Genomic DNA, 17,189 nt, shown 5'->3' with positions numbered 1-17,189 from the left:
GGGGTCCCTCAGGAGCGGGACTGGGTCTGGGATGGTGCTGCTGGGAGGGTGTTTGGAGAGGCTGGGATTTGGCACAGGGACCAGCTCAGCCTGGGAGGGGCCGGCAGCTGCTGGATGCCAGCAGAGGTGCCAGAGGGCAGGATTAGGTGGTGTGTCTTCCCAGAAAGCCTGAACACCACCTGCCTGAGGAGATCAGCTCAACTTTTGGTGCTTTGTTTTTCCCCAAACCCCAGGTCTAGCACAGGGTGATATCCTGCTGCATTCTGGAGAGTCCCAGACAGGGGAGTGGGATGGGGCTGGGAAGGAGCTGGGATGGAGCTGGGAAGGGGCTGGGATGGGGCTGGGAAGGAGCTGGGATGGGGCTGGGAAGGGGCTGGGATGGGGCTGGGAAGGGGCTGGGATGGGGCTGGGATGGGGCTGGGAAGGAGCTGGGATGGGCTGGGAAGGGGCTGGGATGGGGCTGGGATGGGGCTGGGATGGGGCTGGGATGGAGCTGGGATAGGTCTTGGATGGGGCTGGGATGGAGCTGGGATGGGCTGGGAAGGGGCTGGGATGGGCTGGGAAGGAGCTGGGAAGGGACTGGGATGGAGCTGGGATGGGCTGAGGTCTCCCTGACCACTGTGAAGTTGATGGCTCAATTCTGTGCTGTCCTTGGCCCAGCTGGGCTCAGCCCCTGGGCAAGGGGTGTTGGACCCAAGCAGAGCTGCTCCTTTCAAGTCCCCATCCATGAAGAAATCCAAGGAAATTGCAAAGGAATTTTTGTTTTGAAAGTTAAGGCAATTTAGCTGCCATCAAACATGTCCAGAGACCTAATCTGGATTATTGGAGCTGTGGGGATGCAGGAGGGTGCAGAGCAGGACCTGAGCCCATGGACTTTGCTGGGGCAGGGCTGAGCAGCCTCTCCCAGAGCTGAGCCCCCTCCCATGGCTCAGCCCCACCACCCACCACATCCCACCCCCATTAGCTGATGTACCAAGAGCCTCCAGGCTTCATAAATTAACACTCTGGGCTATGAATTATGAATGGAGCCACATCTCTGATCACTGCAATGCTCTGCTGACAGCCCAGGAGCTGCTGATCCAAGTGACAGCCCAAAGCTTTTAAAGATGTGAACAACAAAACCTGGGAATAATTTACTTTGCAAGCTGCAAACTGCTTGGCCTACAGATGGGGCTCATCGTATTCCCTCTCCTGCCTCCTCCTGTCCTGTTCTTCTCTTTTGTTTCCCAGTATTGCCTTCTCTGCTCTCCCTCTCTGTGTTAATGGGTGTTGTCCTGCTTGGCTGTGTTGACCATCCCGTGGGAGCTGCATCCCTCATGCCACGTTCCTGCCCCAAGGTTGCTGGTGCCTGCTGGGGACAGCTGGGTCCTGGCCATCCCCAGCCCAGGCACAGATCCCCACAGCCAGTGCAGAGCTCCTGGTGCAGGACCCAGCAGGATTTTGGCACATCTCTGCAGCTTCATCCCTCTTTGGCCATAACTTTGTGTCCAAGACATCGTATTCCACAGCTCCATCTGCTCCGTGGAGCTCTGCCACAGCTCCGTCTCTGCCATCGGTCTTTGGAGGGTTTGTCCTTGAACCTTTCCATCTCTGGAGGCCAAATCCTGCCCTAAGCAGCCGGATGTGCTTAATCCTCACTGTTCCTGGGGGTTTTTGCCTTCTGGGTCTGTATGGATTCCTGCCTCCTCACCTCTGGGGCAGCTCCCTCCGGCAGCCGGGCTGTGCTCCCTGCTCTGGCTCTTCAGACACTTGTCAGTTGTCACAAACAAAGGCAGGGCCCTGTATGAACCCCTCGTGAGGCTGTGCCTCCTGCAACTCTTGGGAGAAAGCCCTTGGCAAGCAGGAGGGAGCAGGGCATGGCAGGAGCATGGGATGGAAGGAGCACGGGGAACCATCCCAGCCTGAGCAGTGGGTGCAGGAAAGGGGCACTCCATATTCCCAGTCCTTTCCAGTTGAGTCATTGTGAACCAGGCAGCAGAACAACTTCAAAGGCAAAGCCCTGGTGTCTGGAGAAGCTGTTTTGCCCCGGGCTGGGGTGCAGGAGCACTCCTCACATCCTGACTATTTTCTTTCCCTTGCACAGGGGATGCTGTAAGCAGGTGAAGGATGGACTGACAGAGCCCCAGCAGTTTCTTCTCCACCCAGGGCCGAGGGGCTCAGCCTGCAGGGAAGGAGCCATTTTTGGACACAAACATCCCTCTGGCTGCGGCGAGGGGAGAGGAGCTGCCGCAGATCGAACCCGCTCCTGGAGGGGAAAATCCCGCTTCGGTTTGGTGTCTAATTAGATATTTACCAGGAAGGAAGGAAAGATATAAATAGGGTGACAGTGACTTCAAAGGGTGTTTTTTTGACTTCTAAGAATAACACCTTTGCTGGCGCCGATTTCGGGAATATCGGCTGTGCCTGGGTGTGAAAGACGGAGGAGGTGTCGCAGCTCGGTCGGCAGCCAAGGGAGCAAACCCAGACCCCAGCCCCCGTCCGGCCCCACGGGACCAGCTGAGGAAGGGACAGAGCCCGTGGGAAGCTCAGCTGCATCCACAGGGACACAGCAGGGGCAGTTTGGGGGAGACCGCCGGTGCTGCAACGTGTGGCACCATGGGGACCCCACCCCTGTCCCCATGGGCAGTGCTGGTGCTCACCCTGGTGCTGCTGGGACTCTGGGCTCCCTGCGTGGTGAGCAGGCGGCCCAACTTCATCGTCATCCTGGCCGATGATGTGGGCTGGGGGGATCTGGGCGCCAACTGGGCAGAGACGAAGGAGACCCCGCGTTTGGATCAGTTGGCTGCCGAAGGAACAAGGTAATGTCTGTCCCCCTTCCCTGCCCTCACCCTGCATCCCTGGTTACTCTGTCCTGCAGCACGGGGGAATTCAGCCCCGCAGGACTGGCAGGTGAGGGAATTTTGCTGGTGTGGGTTTGGGTGCAAGTTGCGGGCAGCCAGAGCCTGGAACCTTGGGGTGCAGGTCCATCCATCCCTGCTGGGAACCTTCATCTGCCACTCCTCACCCTCATCCCCAGAGCAAAAGGGAGAGTGTCCAGGGGAGCAGGGAGGGACAGGGCAGTGTCAGAGCACACGGGGTCTTGTGATTTGAAGGCTCTTTTCATTTTTCAGGTTCGTGGATTTCCACTCAGCTGCCTCCACGTGCTCCCCGTCCCGCGCCTCGCTGCTCACGGGGCGCCTGGGGGTGCGCAACGGGGTCACCCACAACTTCGCCATCTCCTCGCTCGGGGGCCTCCCCCTCAACGAGACCACCCTGGCCGAGGTCCTGCGGGAGGCTGGCTACAGCACGGGGGCTATAGGTAGTGCCCAGAGTGCCAGGGGCAGCTGGGGAGGTGGCAGGGGGTGACAAAGGTGCCCTCGCAGAGGAGGTACTTGGGTGAAATGCTGGCAGTGAAAGGGAAATCTGAAGGATCACGTGAGAGAGATTTCACACATCCCTCTTGGATTTTGCAATGCCAAGCTTAAAATCTCCCTTTTCAATGGTGCTGCCGGAAATCCAGACTTCTCCATTTAATCTCTCGTTGCTTTACCTCCCGAGGAATGTGCTGGGTGTTCCTTAACAAACAGGACCGGCTCTGCCATCCTGCATCCCACACCACGGGCGGTGCCGCTGGCCCGGTGGCTTTGGGCACCCTCCTGTCACTGTGGGTCCCCCTCAGCCCACACAATCCCTTTGCATCTGCAGCTCCTGCTGTTGTGCTGGCAGAAAATCCCTCTGTTTCTCCATTCCCCCCCAGTTTTTGCAGTTCTCCCTCTTGGATCGGCGCGTTCGGTGGGAGCAAGCGCATGCCGGAGGTCAGAGGATGAAGCTGGGTTTAGGGAGGGGTTAGGAAGCCGTCTGCTCAGAACACAAACACATGAAAGAGCCTTTTAAGGCTGGAACCAGTCGCTTTGCACAGGCATGAGATACCTTATGCATTTTTTCTGGGTTTTCTGCAAAAATAGACAGCATTCTGGAATCGCAGCCAGCACAAACAAGGAACCTTTCTTGTAGCTTGATGAAAGCCCCCAGCGCTGCGGGCACCTTGTGGGTGAGGGCTGCTGGTGGCCAGAGCTGTGTCACCTCTCAAATGATGTTCTGTGGCTTCCACACAGGCAAGTGGCACCTGGGACACCACGGCCGCCATCACCCCAACTCCCGCGGTAAGGGCCGTGCCAGTGGGGACGGGCTGAGGGCCCCGGGGCCACCTTGACCCCGCTGACCCCCTCGCTTGCCTCTCAGGCTTTGACTACTACTTTGGGATCCCCTACAGCCATGACATGGGCTGCACGGACAGCCCTGGCTACAACGTGCCGCCCTGCCCGCCCTGCCCGCGGCACAGCACCGCTGCCAGGTACGGGACACCGCTGCCAGGTACGGGACACCGCTGCCAGGTACGGGGAGGTGGGTGCTTGCAGCAGTGTGCCCAGCCCTGAGGGCTGCCCTTGGCTGTGGTCGCCTCCCCTCGTGCTCTCTGCAGCCAGTTTCCCCCTGCATGGCATGTCCCAGTGCCATGGGGACATTGGCACCGCTCCCTTTGTTCTCCCTCCCTCGCCTTTCTGGAGGCCAGGAGAACAGCCAGGCTCGGTGCCTGCTCCGGTGACAAGCCTGGGGTGGCTCTTCCCAGCAGGGTGGCGAGGAAGGACTGTTACACAGAGGTTGCCCTGCCTCTCTTCGAGAACGTCACCATCGTCCAGCAGCCCGTGGAGCTGGGCAGCCTGGCCAGGCGCTACGCGGAGGAGGCAGAGCGCTTCATCCAGAGGGCCAGGTGAGCACCACCCACTGTCCCCCGTCTGTCCCCTTAGCTAGGAGAGCTCCTGGGTCACTGCAGGACTCCTTTGCATCTCCAGGAGAGATGGGTGTTGCCCCGTGGTTCAGATTTGGGGTGTTCGTGGCTTGGCTTCCTGCTGGAGGAGGCACTGAGGCTCTTCTGGTGTCCTCTGAAAGGGTCGGGTGGTTTTAAAACCATAATTTCTGAGGAAAGTCAAAGCCTGTGCGTGGGGCTGTGCCTCCTTCCTGGGGGGGATGTGCATGATGTCAAGGCTGGTGGGGATGGGTGGGAGGCAAAGCTGCCATGGTCCATCCATCCCTGCATCCCTGTGGATGAGGTGGCAGTGGGGCGGTGGAGGTGCCTCCATGGGTGTGAGGTGCTGGCAGGGGCTGTCAACAGGCACTGAGTGGTGCTCAGGGTGGGACCAGAACAGCACCCAGAGGTGTTTGAACACGCCCTGCGTGTGAGATTGGATCCATTTTGAGGATAAAGCACTCCGGGATCGCTGGGCTTCAGGATCTGCCTCCCCCAGCCTCACGGCACAGGAGGTGCCCGGGTGTGTTTGTCCCCGAGGAGCAAAGTGGCTCCTCGGAATGAGGCCCCCGAGCCCTGCTGACGGGTTGTGTAATTTTAATCCCCATTACTGGCGGATTACGAGCTGTGACTTTGCAAAATGCCTCCCTGCAGAGTGAGGAGAGGAAGCGCTGCCGGGCAGCCCTGTCTGAGCCCATCCCCTGCCTGCACCCCGGGATAGCACAGGCCCAGGGAAGGCGGGTCCTTGGGGTAAGGTTTGTGTAACAGAGGTGAATGAAGGGCTGGGCAGGGAGCAGCACATGGGAAAATGGCTCTTTATAAAACTGGGCGCTGTTTTGTTGCACGAGACCTGTAGTTTGTCCCTTTGGGTACCAAGGATTGGCCGTGGGTTTGGGATTGGGCTAGGCCACGTTTGGGATGCTGAGGGTACTCAGGTTCTGGGCTGTGGGGCAGCAGCAACCCCTTCTCCTGCCAAACCCCCAGCCCTCCAGGCTGCCAGGGTGCTCTGTGGCTGTGAAACCGAGTGTGTAAGCTCTGGGTTAATAGGAAAAACCTTTAAACTCCCAGAAGTGTTTTGGGGTTATCTGTGTTCACGGAGAACAGGATTAAGCAGGTGCCTGCCTTTTCTTCCCTTCCCTTTGATGGCTTATTCCAGTTTTCCCCTGCCTGACTCATTCATTACAGGGCAACAAAAGAACACCGGATTTGCCATCTCAGTGTTTTTTTAACCAGTCAAGGTTGAGCAATTTGTGACAGTGAGACGTGGCACTGCTCGAGCACAAGCGAGCGTGGGAGCAAAAGTCAGGGACTGCTGTCTTCAGTTATTGATTAAACGTTTGCCTCATCTTCAGGACAATTCCGAGCTGTCTTTGTGGCAAATGAGAGGGATGTGCAGCTGAGCATCACAGCCACGAGTCCATCTGGATGCTGGAGCCAGGGGAAGCAGCTTTCCCTGCTCCTGGGGCTCTGGCATCCCATGGGAAGAGGTCTCACAGCAGCAGTTTGCAAGGGGCACATGAGCTCTCCTGACCCCCACGTCCTGCAGGGATGGGCGGGGGCCAGGGGGACACAGGGGAGATGGGTGTTGCCCCGCGGTTCAGATTTGGGGTGTCCGTGGCTTGGCTTCCTGCTGGAGCAGGTGCTGAGGCTCTTCTGGTGTCCTCTGAAAGGGTCGGGTGTTTTTAAAGCCATCGTTTCTGAGGAAGGTCCAAGCGGGGGTTTTGAGGAAACCCTTCGCGGGGCTCCAGCGCCGTGGGGGATGCAGCAGCTCCGGGCAGGATGGGGCTCACTCATTTTCCACGCCAGGTGGGCGGCGGGCAGAGGAAGGAAGTGCCGGCACACATGCTGGAAGGGCCCCGGGAGCTTCCAGGAGGCAGCGATGGGGCGACCGAGCCGGGCGCGTGCGCCAGCCGGGACACGTCCCTGGGATCCGGCCCCTCCTTGCCGCTGGCCATCCCACCCTTCCCCTCCGAGGTCCCTGAGGAAGAGCAGGCCTCGTTGGAGCAGATAAATATAGCTGTAAACAAGCAAACAGGACGTGTCCTGTGGTGATCTAGGAGCGGGCGGGCAGCGCACGGCGGTGGACGTGCCGCGGGGCCGGTGGCACTGCCCAGGCCGTGCCCGGGCTGCCGTGGGTGGCCTGCTGTGCCACATCCTCTGCCCACAGCGCCACGAGGCCCGGCACCTGCTGGGGAGGGGGACAAAGGGCCAAAATGGGACCCCTGAGAGAGGGGAGGGAGGTGTGTGGGTGCAGCAGTGTGAGAGTGTTTGGCCGCTGGAGATGGAGGAAGGGGCAAATCCACCCCAAATGGGGCACAGGGGGAGACAGGGGGACAGCGGGGAGAGGTTTAAGCAGGAGCAGGGGAGAAGTGGCTCAGCTCAGCCAAGGTTCTTCCCTCTAAGGAGAGGGGTGCCTGGAGCTGGGTGATGTATGTGGGGTGTTTTTCCCCGAAGGAGCAGCGGCAGGAGTGGAAGGGCCACTGGTTTGTGTCGCCGGGCTCAGCAGTGCCACCACCCCAATGACCTCCTCCCCTGGAGGCTGAGCACTCTCCCTCTGTCCCCTGTGCAGTGACAGCGGACGTCCCTTCTTCCTCTACCTGGCCCTGGCCCACATGCACGTCCCGCTGGCCCCCCCGCTGCCCCCTGCTCCGGGCAGGGGCATCTACGGAGCCTCCCTGGGCGAGATGGATGCGCTGGTGGGACAGATAAAGGAGGTCGCTGACAGCCTCGGCAGGGGCAGCACGCTCCTGTGGTTCACAGGTACTGCAGGAAAACGGGCTGAGGTGACGCTGGAGTGGGGGCAGGACCTGTGTTTGTCCCCTGCCCTCGGTGTCCCCTGCCCTCGGTGTCCCCTGCCCGCGGTGCTCCCACTGCTCTGTGGATGGGGAGTGGTCCCAGCGTGGGGATGGGGGTCCCAGGCTGCTGTGGCCATTCAGCCGGGTGGTGCCCACCCTGCCACCCCGCTCCGGCTGCGGGGCTGAAGTGGTGGGGCCGTGACTAATTAAACCACAAATCCTCGGCCCTTAAGAAGCCCAAATCCGCTCTCTGTCGCCGAGCAGCCTCCCTAATGAGGATGTCGTGCTCCTGATGACAGGAACCGCTCGGCCGCTCATTAACACCCAAAGCTGGTGGCGCCGTGCCCCCCCCTGCCCTGACCTGGCTGCACTCCAGCCCCTGCAAACAAACTGCTAAAAACCAAAATCCTTCAACCAGCTGCTCTTGCTCGTGTGGGGAGGCATCACAGGGCTGGCAAAGAGGGATGGAAGGGTCACTTGTCCTTGTCCCCCCCCTCACTGTGGCGGTGTCCCCTGCGGTCCTGGTGTCTCTCATGGGGACATTTCTTTCTCTTGCAGGTGACAATGGCCCCTGGGCACAGAAGTGTGAGCTGGCAGGACGCCTAGGGCCATTCGTGGGTGCCTGGCAGAGGCAGCGAGGTAACCTGGCAGCGTGGGGGGGTTCCAGTCCCCGGGGGCACGGCGGGGGCTGCTCCACAAAGCCTTCACTGCCCAGCGAGGGGACACGGGCAGCATTCCACCCACCCCAGCCTTTCCCTGGCTGCTGCCCTGGGCTTGAACACACCCCAGCGCTATTTTTTTTTTTTCTTTCAAACAGTCAAATTCCCCCAAAATTGCTGCGGGGGGTGGGCTGGGGTCCCCATTACCCCGGAGCTGGGGGTGAGTGCGCTGGTTTGGAGATGGGATGTTGCTCTCTGCCCCATCGGGGTCTCACAGCCCCCAGCCCCATCCCACCCAGAGCAGAGCACCCACCACCCTCCCCGCACCTCGGTGCTTTTCTTTCTCTTCACCGTTTTGTTGGGTTTTTGTTTTGTTTTCTTTTGGGTTTTCTTTCACTCTTTCCTCCTTTTCCGGCCAAGCCATCTGCTTGGTGGGTTTATTTCGGCCGGGGCAGCCAGAAACATTCATGAGTCAGGCGTTTCCCACTTCTGCTTGTATTACGCGGTGTTAACGTGCCAGGCTCGGCTCCCCGTGCCCGGGGTCATCAGTGAGGCTCATCCTTCGCTTCCTGACACCCCGGCCACGGCAGCGTGGCCATTCCCTGGGCAAACAGCGCTGGCTCTGTCCCATTCCCAGAGCCCTTCCTCCTCCTGGCCCCGGGATGGAATCGTAACCTTAATTTTCTAGTAAACAAACCCCGCTGGCGGCCCCGGGTTGTTGCTCTTGAGCAACCCACGGTCACAAGCCGGAGCAGCTGGTACAGAAACTGCGGCGTTCGGGAACAGGGCGAGCAAAACACGGCCCCTTCCCAGCCCCTCGCTGCCCCGCAGAGCTCCGGCTCCCGCCTGCCCGGGAGGCTGGGGAGGAGGTCGGGCTGGCAGAGCGCTCCGAGCTGGCTGTAAACACTGCCCTGCCAGGGTGACTTCGGAAATCCCTCGGCTGGTGGCTGCACGGATGTTTGGAAAGCCGGCCCGGGCTGCTGCCGGCTGGGCTGGCACTGCCCACACCGCCCGGGGCTGCCAGGGCTGGGATGCTCTGGGGGAGTTGTTCCCGGGCAGGGAAAAGCCCCCGAGGAGTGGGAGGGCAGGGGAAGACAGGCTGCTGCCGGCTCTATTTATTTCTGTATGTTTTCATGTGTTTCCATATGTTTCTATATGTCTCGATATGTTTCTATTTGTTTCTATGTTCCTATACATTCCTCTATGTTCCTACATGCTTCTATATATTTCTAACATGCTCCTATATGTTTCTATATGTCTCTAACATGTTTCTATATGTCTCTAACATGTTTCTTTATGTTTCTAACATGTTTCTATATGTTTCAACAAGTTTCTATATGTTTTCAGCACATTTCTGTATGTTTCCAACATGTTTCTGTATGCTTCTGCATGTTTCTACATGTTTCTATACATTTCCAACATGTTTCTGCATGTTTCTATATGTTCCTTGTAGCTCCATCTTTTGTTTTAGGCTCCAACCCTAAATTCCAGGGCTGTTTTCCACTGATTTCAGGTGGTCACTGGAGTTGGGAGAGAGCAGCATATCTGTGTGTGCTGCCTCTCTCTCTGTGCTTCCCACAGTCCCCAAAACTCGTCTCCCACCCTGGGGTCAAAAGTCCAGCAAAGGGGGGATACTGGGAGAGAGGAAAACGTTTTGGGGATGTGATGCTGGGCATGTTTTGAGGCAGGTTGGGGAAGTTCCAGAGCTGGTGTCCCTGTGCTGAGGACCTGCTGTGTGTGTGGTGGGACCAAGGTTTTCATCCCGCCACGGGAATGCACAGTTCAGCTTTCCTGGAAAGCCTGGAAAGTCCCCACAGCAGCAGGGCTGCATCATCCCCACTCTGGAGAAAATTCCCTGGTTGGGTTTGGGTGTTTCAGCCCTGTTTACTTCCCAAAGTGTTAATGTGACCTCATTCCCAGGCTGCTCTGACCTCACCAGCCAGAGGTGCTGGGGTGGCTTGGTCAGGAAATATCCGTCTGATGTCCTTCCAGAGCCCCCTGACCATGCATGGAAAAACCCTGCAAATGCATCCAGGAGGATGAGTGTTTTAATATATGTGCAGAGATGGGGATTGATATTAATTGCTGTAATTGCTGTGGTTTCCTGGGGTGTCTGGGGGAAACACCAAAACTTTGGGTGGGGAATGGGAGAGATTGGGGGTGTGCTCAGTCCGTGCCAGGGTCAGAAACCTTTCCCCTGGGCTAGTCCTTGTGGCACCCGTGCCATTCGTGTCCTTGCGGGCACGGCAGCATTGTCTGGGGGATGGATCAGCCGGTGGCATCGGGCAGGGACTCCGGAGAGGCCGGGCCGGGCCGGGCTCGGCTCAGGGGCTCTCTTGGCTGTGCCCGGAGGAAATGGCTCGGGGCGAGTGCCGTTGCCATGTGCACACTGAAAGGCAGCGCACAAAGGCTGCTCCTGGGAAGTTTGCTCGTGAATCGGGTTGGGATTTTCTCTTTGCCCCATTCCCAACCCCTTCCCCCTCCAGCTGCCTGGGGCCCTTTGGGCTGCAGCCAAGGCAGAGGCTCTGCAACCCCCTTCCAGCCCTTTTGATGCTTGCTGCTCCCATTTCGGGGCTCAGCACCCCGATTTTGGTGCTCAGCACCCCAGTCCCACTGCTCAGCACTCCAGGTGGAGGAAGGGACTGGGCAGCTCCCCCGTGCATCTCAAATCCAAGGGCAGAGCAGAGTGCTTTGGGTGCTGCCAGGGAAAGGATGGATCAGGTTCATTAACTGGCAGGAGGGTTATTAGCAGGATGGTATTTTTAATGAGGCAGGTTTCCATCACCCCCCCCGGGGAGGGGGGGGGGGCTGTTGGTGCTGAGCCCTGCAGGGGACAGAAGCCCCTGGAATAAATTCCTACATTTCCTGCCTGCTCCATTCTCTCACCTGGCATCAAAAGGGGATGGAAATGCAATGGCTCTGGCAGCTGCTGCATTTCTCATCACGGACTGGAGCAGAGAAACAGAAACCAGTGCCCAGCTGAGACCCTTTCTTTTCCCTTTCCCTTTGAACAACGCCTGTGGCTCTTCTCCCTCTCCCTTGCTCAGTGAAACCACTCTCCCTTGGGGTAATTTACACCATCTCTGCCTCTGAACAGTTCCTTTCCCAGGGGGGCTCCGGGCTCAGGAGGTTTCCCAGCATCAGCAGGATGCTGAGCACTGCCCTGTTCTCCTGCAGGTGGGAGCTCAGCGAAGCAAACAACCTGGGAAGGAGGGCACAGGGTGCCAGCCCTGGTGTACTGGCCTGGCCGTGTCCCTGCCAGGAGGACGAGCCACGCTCTCCTCAGGTAAGAGCCCCTCGGGGAGCGGGGTGGCCCCATTTGGCAGGACCCCCCATCCCCACACTGCCAGGTCATCACCTGGATTTTGGCAGCAGCAGCTGCCTGCTCTGGTTATCCCCTGCCTTGTGCCAGACTGTACTTTTGTCCTCTCCCAAGACTTAATGCTTCAGCTGAGAGGAGCTGAAAGGGCTTTTTGTGAGGCTGGAGGGCTGGCGCTCGCAGCCACCGGGCTTCGTGTGCTCCTGGCCGCGGTGGCCAAGGGCCTCCCGATAATTAAAAGATGACGATGTTCTCTCTCCCCAGCAAGGAGCAGGCTCAGGCTTTGCGGTCTGTGAATGGCTTTATGTGGAGGAGGGTGCGGTTGAGAGGAGAGGTGGCGCTGGCAATCCCTGCAGGATGCGGCCGGGCCGGGATCCGGCGGCAGCCAGGGCAAGGGCTGCTGCCCCCGCGCCTCTCCTCGCTGGGGAGGGCGGCACGGGGGGTCTGCACTGCCCCTCTCCCTGCACCATTCGCGCCCCTTCATGTGCAACCTGCACCTGTCCTTACAGCCCTCCTGGGCAGCGGGTGCGGGGCACAGCCTGGGGCAGAGCGGGGGGAATGTCCCCGTTCATCCCTGGTGGATCCCCATGGTGCTGGGGGTCAGACTGGGGGGCTGGGGGGGTTCCTGGGCATTGGGATGTCCTGTCCCCTTACACCCCTGATGGATCCCCATGGTGCTGGGGTCAGCCTGGAGGGTTTGGGGTTCCTGGGCATTGGGATGTCCTGTCCCCTTACACCCCTGATGGATCCCCACAGTGCTGGGGTCAGGCTGGGGGGGCTGGGGGGTTCCTGGGCATTGGGATGTCCTGTCCCCAGTCATCCCTGATGGATCCCCATGGTGCTGGGGGTCAGCCCGGAGGGTTTGGGGTTCCTGGGCATTGGGATGTCCTGTCCCCTTACACCCCTGATGGATCCCCACAGTGCTGGGGTCAGGCTGGGGGGCTGGGGGGGCTGGGGGGTTGTTGGATGTTGGGGTGTCCTGTCCCCATTCATCCCTGATTGATTCCCATGGTGCTGGGGGTCAGGCTGGGAGGGTTGGGGGGGTTCCTGGGCATTGGGATGCCCTGTCCCCTTTCACCCCTGAGGCACACAGGGTGGTGGGGCTGAGGGGTTGCTGGGTGTTGGGAAAGAGTGTCCCAGCTGCTGGAAGCAGGTCCTGACTGGTGGGCCCTGGGGCAGTGTTGGGTGTTTCTAAGGTCCGTGAGATAAGCTGGAGACACTCACTCGTTCCACAGCCCGAGGGCAGCTCTGGGAGCTGCATTTTTGCAGGCAAGGGAAGGTTTGAGCCATAAGCTGAGTCACTGGTGTCTGGTGGAGGGGGTGAGGAGCACGTAGCACCCCGTGGTTTCACCTCCAAGTCCATGGGCCATGGGGCAGGGCTGCCAGCCCCTCAGGCAGCTGGGGCAGCGTGTGCAGGATCAGTGCCCATCCCATCCCCCTGTCCCTGCCTCCAAGCCCAGGAATTCTGATTATCTCCTCAAAGACCTTATCTCCTGCATTTCCCAGCTCCAGTCTGGCAGGCTGGACAGCTGGAAATCTAGAAATCCAGCAGAGGCAGGTGCAGCACTCCAGGTGCTTGGGAAGTGGCCCTGTAGCTCCCCAGGAGTCCCATTCAGCTGGTGTCCCCCCCCAGCAGAGCCTGGCACTGCCACGGGGCCATGCCCAGCTGTGCAGGGTGATGCTCTGGCATCAGGAAGGGGCACCCCCTCTGTGGGAGACAGCACAGAACCAGCCTGGGGGCCGTGAGCGACGGGTCATGCTCAGGAAAGTCACCAGCCGTGGCCTGAGGTGGGACAGAGAATGTGGAGGGACACAGAGGGACGTGGGGATGCTCACAGGACAGGTGGCTTTTCTCTGTGCCTCTGTCCCCTCAGGGACAGACCCCAAAGACCAGCATGTGCCACAGGGACATTGAAACACCCCCAGCTGATGGGGAAGACCGAGAAGCTGGGGAGGGAATGAAACGTGGAGCCCTGTGCACTCACAGAGGGACCTCGGCCAGGTGGGATCCCCGGCAAGAGCCAGGGCTGGGCAGGGCAAGGCCTTACCCATCTGCAGGGATCTCCTCTTCCCCTGGGGCTATGGAAACACCCGGCTGGGGCACAGAGGCTGCTGCAGCTGCTTGCTCAGGACCTCGTGGCTCCGTGTGCTGCCTGGCCAGGGAGCGCAGGGGTGAGCGAGGGTGAGCGTGCCCGGGGGCCAGGGAGCTGCAGCCAGCACAGAAACGCTGATGCCTCGCCACAGACCAGCACCTGCACGCTGGGCTCTGCACAAAACTGCCTCGTCTGCTTTTCTTAATTATGTTTAATTGTCAGAGCCACCCACTGTGCTCCTGCCCTTCCCTGCCCCAACCCGAAGTAGGGCATGGAAGAAGTAGGTCAGGAGGGTGGTGAAGGAAGAGATGGCACCATCCTGGCTGTGCTGGCAGCGTGGGGCTGGGCAGGTTTCTGAGCTGCTGGGGCGTGGGGAGAGCTGCCTGCACGCCAGGCAGGGCAGTGTCCTGTGCCTCATGGTGCCCGGGGTGCTCAGCAGCACGGCAGGGCAGCGCTCCCCGCCCGTCCTGCCCAGGCTCAGCATGCCCATTGTCCCACAGGCAGGAGCTGCTGTGCCTGGGCACTGCCAGGCCCTTTTCCCTGGTGTCCAGGTGGCAGCAAGATGCTGGAGTGGCTTTATGTGCTGAATCTCTCTTGGCCAGGGCAGGGCTGGCAGTGTGGCTTTTTCTTCCCCTCAAGCACAGGTGCCAGGATGTGCCCACTGGTGCCTTGGCTTTGATGCCAACTTTCACCAAAATCCTATTTTTCATGCTTTTTTCCATGGGTTACTCCTGCCCATGGCTGGGGAAATCTTCAGCCACCTCTGCCCTCAATCATGTTGTTCTCCCAGCCCAGTGCTGCTTTCCAGAGGTCCCATCCACTGGGGCAGGGCTGCTTGGGACCATCCACGTGCATTGGGGTGGGAGCTGGCTCCTGGGGGTGCTGGGCACCCGTGGCACCAGGGGCAGGCTGCCCAGGTGAGCTGCAGTTTTGGGGGTCCTGCTCTGCCCCCAGCAAGGTGCCTGCAGGGGTTGCAGTGGAGAGCCAGGATTTTTTTGGGCGCCTCCTGGCTCACAGCAGTGTTTGTTCTTATTTGTTCTCTCTGTCTCTTAGCAGCTAAATGAAAACTCCTTCAGTGGGAGAACCGGGGGCTGGTAAGCCCAGGGCTCTTTCCTCTCTCTGCTCACGCAGCTGCCACCACGCTCCGGGCAGGAGACAGGCAGGGGCAGGACCGTGGTGGTGGCAGGACCATGGTGACACGGTCACAGTGGCAGGACCAGGGCAGCACCCTGGCGACCCCAGTTCCTGGTGCTTTTGCCTCCTGTACCAATTTCCAAGCCCCCCGAGGTGCTGGCAGGGGGGTTTTGTAGCCAGAAGGGTGTGGGTTGAGTCCTGACAGCAGTGCCAGCTGTCAGCTCCTGTGCCACAGCCTGGTCCCCCAGGGCAGTGCTGTGATGTGTCACTTGGCCACTGTCCCTTGGGCCCACGGGACACCCTGGTGCAGGTGGTTCCTTTTAGAGATCTGGGGTCACCTCGTGACTGCATCTGCGAGGGAGAGATGCTGTTGGTGGCACTGGGGGGACAGAAACTTGTGCCCCACAGGATGTGGAGGGTGAGGATTGGACATGGGGGCTGTGAACAGGATGTTCCATCCCACTGGAGTCGAGCCTGGACCCCTCTGGGACACATGGCCAGAAGAGGGGGAGCCTGTGCCCAGGCTGTGAAGGGCTGGGTGATCCCCATCCCACCCCATCTGCAGCTCCTTCACACCTCAAGGGTGTGCCAGGTGGGGACAGTCAGGGTCCCAGGGCACAGGCAGCAGGTGACAAAGCAGGGACTGTCTCTCTCTGCATCCCCAGGGAGCCAGAGGGACTTTGGTCACCTGCCCCTTCCCCGTGTCCCTCTGCTCTGGGAAGGCCTGAGGTGAGTCCCGGGTGCTCTGCTGTGGCTGAGGCCGTGCACAGGCTGGGGCTGGCACTGGGGAGGCTGATGGGGCTCTCCTGTTCCATCCTGGCAGCTCGTGCTGTGCCCTGAAACAGCCACTCCGCATTCCCTGGGGAGCCAGGAGCTGCTGGCACTGGCCTGAAAAAACCCCTGCGGTGGCATTTCTGCAGAGGGTGACTGACCTGTCCAGGGGCTTCAGTGCCCTGCTCTCCGTGCCCCTGCCCCAGGGAGAGGCACATCCTGACTGAATCCAAGCTGTGGCAGGGGTGTGAAGCCAGGGCCAGAGCTGGGTTCAGCCTTTTCAGCTGTTGGGAGCTCTCTTGGGAGGGATGTGGGGCACAAATGAGGTTGGGGAGACTCTCCAGGGATCCTCACTGCTCGCTCTGATGACTGTCCCCTCTTTCCCCAGCATCCTGGACATCTTCCCCACGCTGGTGGCCCTGGCTGGGGCAGCACTGCCCCCAAACAGGCGCTTTGATGGCTTGGATGTGTCCCCAGTTCTCTTTGGCTGGTCGGATGTGGGGCACAAGGTAAGGCAGAGCCACCCCTGGTGCCACCCGCCTCCCGACAGCAGTGCCTGAGCTAAAACAGGTACGTGGGTGTCTTGGTTTGAACAGACAGGTGTCTGCTAAGGAAGGCAGGAGCCTTCCTTGAAATGGAAAATGGAACCCCCCTCCCTCCAAATTATTCTTATTTTGAAATTAAGGGGCTCTCAGGCACAGATATGGGAGCAGGAAAATTTAAAAATACAAATGCAATAGTACAAAAAAAAAAAAAAAAAAAGAAAAACCAAGAAAACAAACCACTGCCAGAGTCAGAGCAGGCCCTGGCAGGCTGTGGGTCAGGGTGGTGGCAGCAGTGCCATTCCATGGGGGCTCAGCCCTCCTGCAGTGCCAGCTGTGCTTCTGCTGGAGCAGGATCCTGGACAAGGCTGGAGTTTTCCTCTGAAGCTGCAGGGCTGGTGGAGATGGGCCTGGGCTCCCTCTGGGAATGCAGTGGGGCAGAAAGCTGCTCCTCTGGGAATGCAGTGGGGCAGAAAGCTGCTCCTCTGGGAATTCAGTGAGCAAAGGCTGCTGTGGTGCTCCAAACCTCAGATTGTATCCAGGTAGGAATGCTTGGGTCCTCCCCTGGGCGGAGCCTCTCCCCATGGGATGATGGAATTTTCTCAGCCATGCAGGGACACTCAGTGGCCCAAAAGGGCTTTGGGTTAATGAAGATTGTTTTGTGCTTCATTCACAAAGCTGGGAGCAGAGGTGGAAGTGCTGCGTGCCTCAGAGCTGTGTCTGTGATCCCAGGGACGCCAGCCCGGGGTGCTCTGGCTTGTGGCAGCCTGCAGTGCCCAGCACAGCACCTTTCTGATCCCAAAAGGTGCATCAGTGTGGGGAGGGGCAGCTCCCAGGGCTTCAAACCTGGTTATGCCCGTTTATTTATTGCACCAGATCAAGACACAACAAACCCTTCTCCCAGCTCCAGGGTGACAACATTCCATCGGGACAGCCCACCCCAAATCCCACAGCTCTGTCCAAGCTGGCAGCTCCTTTCACCCCAAAAACCACAGTTTGCAGGACAAGCAGGATGACCACACGTTTGTCTCGGAGTCGCACGAGATTTTTGCGGAACCAACAAAAAAAAAAAAAAAAAAAAAAAAAAAAATTG

At 59.5% G+C, this 17,189-nt stretch overlaps 1 protein-coding gene across 1 annotated transcript in view; it reads left to right on the top strand.

The window, feature by feature from the left end:
* The first annotated feature begins 2,089 nt into the window (after window positions 1-2,089).
* ARSG (arylsulfatase G) overlaps window positions 2,090-17,189 on the top strand; it is a 20,768-nt gene continuing 5,668 nt past the window's right edge. Inside the window, 9 exon segments of the mRNA XM_053960677.1 lie at window positions 2,090-2,798; window positions 3,111-3,298; window positions 4,095-4,142; window positions 4,222-4,333; window positions 4,610-4,747; window positions 7,353-7,543; window positions 8,137-8,217; window positions 11,415-11,523; window positions 15,943-16,063. Coding sequence (XP_053816652.1) covers window positions 2,596-2,798; window positions 3,111-3,298; window positions 4,095-4,142; window positions 4,222-4,333; window positions 4,610-4,747; window positions 7,353-7,543; window positions 8,137-8,217; window positions 11,415-11,523; window positions 15,943-16,063 — 1,191 coding nt within the window. The 5' untranslated portion in view covers window positions 2,090-2,595.

The sequence above is a fragment of the Vidua chalybeata genome, chromosome 19 (genome assembly GCF_026979565.1).
Source record: "Vidua chalybeata isolate OUT-0048 chromosome 19, bVidCha1 merged haplotype, whole genome shotgun sequence".
NCBI classification, from domain to species: Eukaryota; Metazoa; Chordata; class Aves; order Passeriformes; family Viduidae; genus Vidua; species Vidua chalybeata.
Note: the sequence above shows the minus strand (reverse complement) of the source record. Positions and strands in the feature narration are given on the sequence as shown.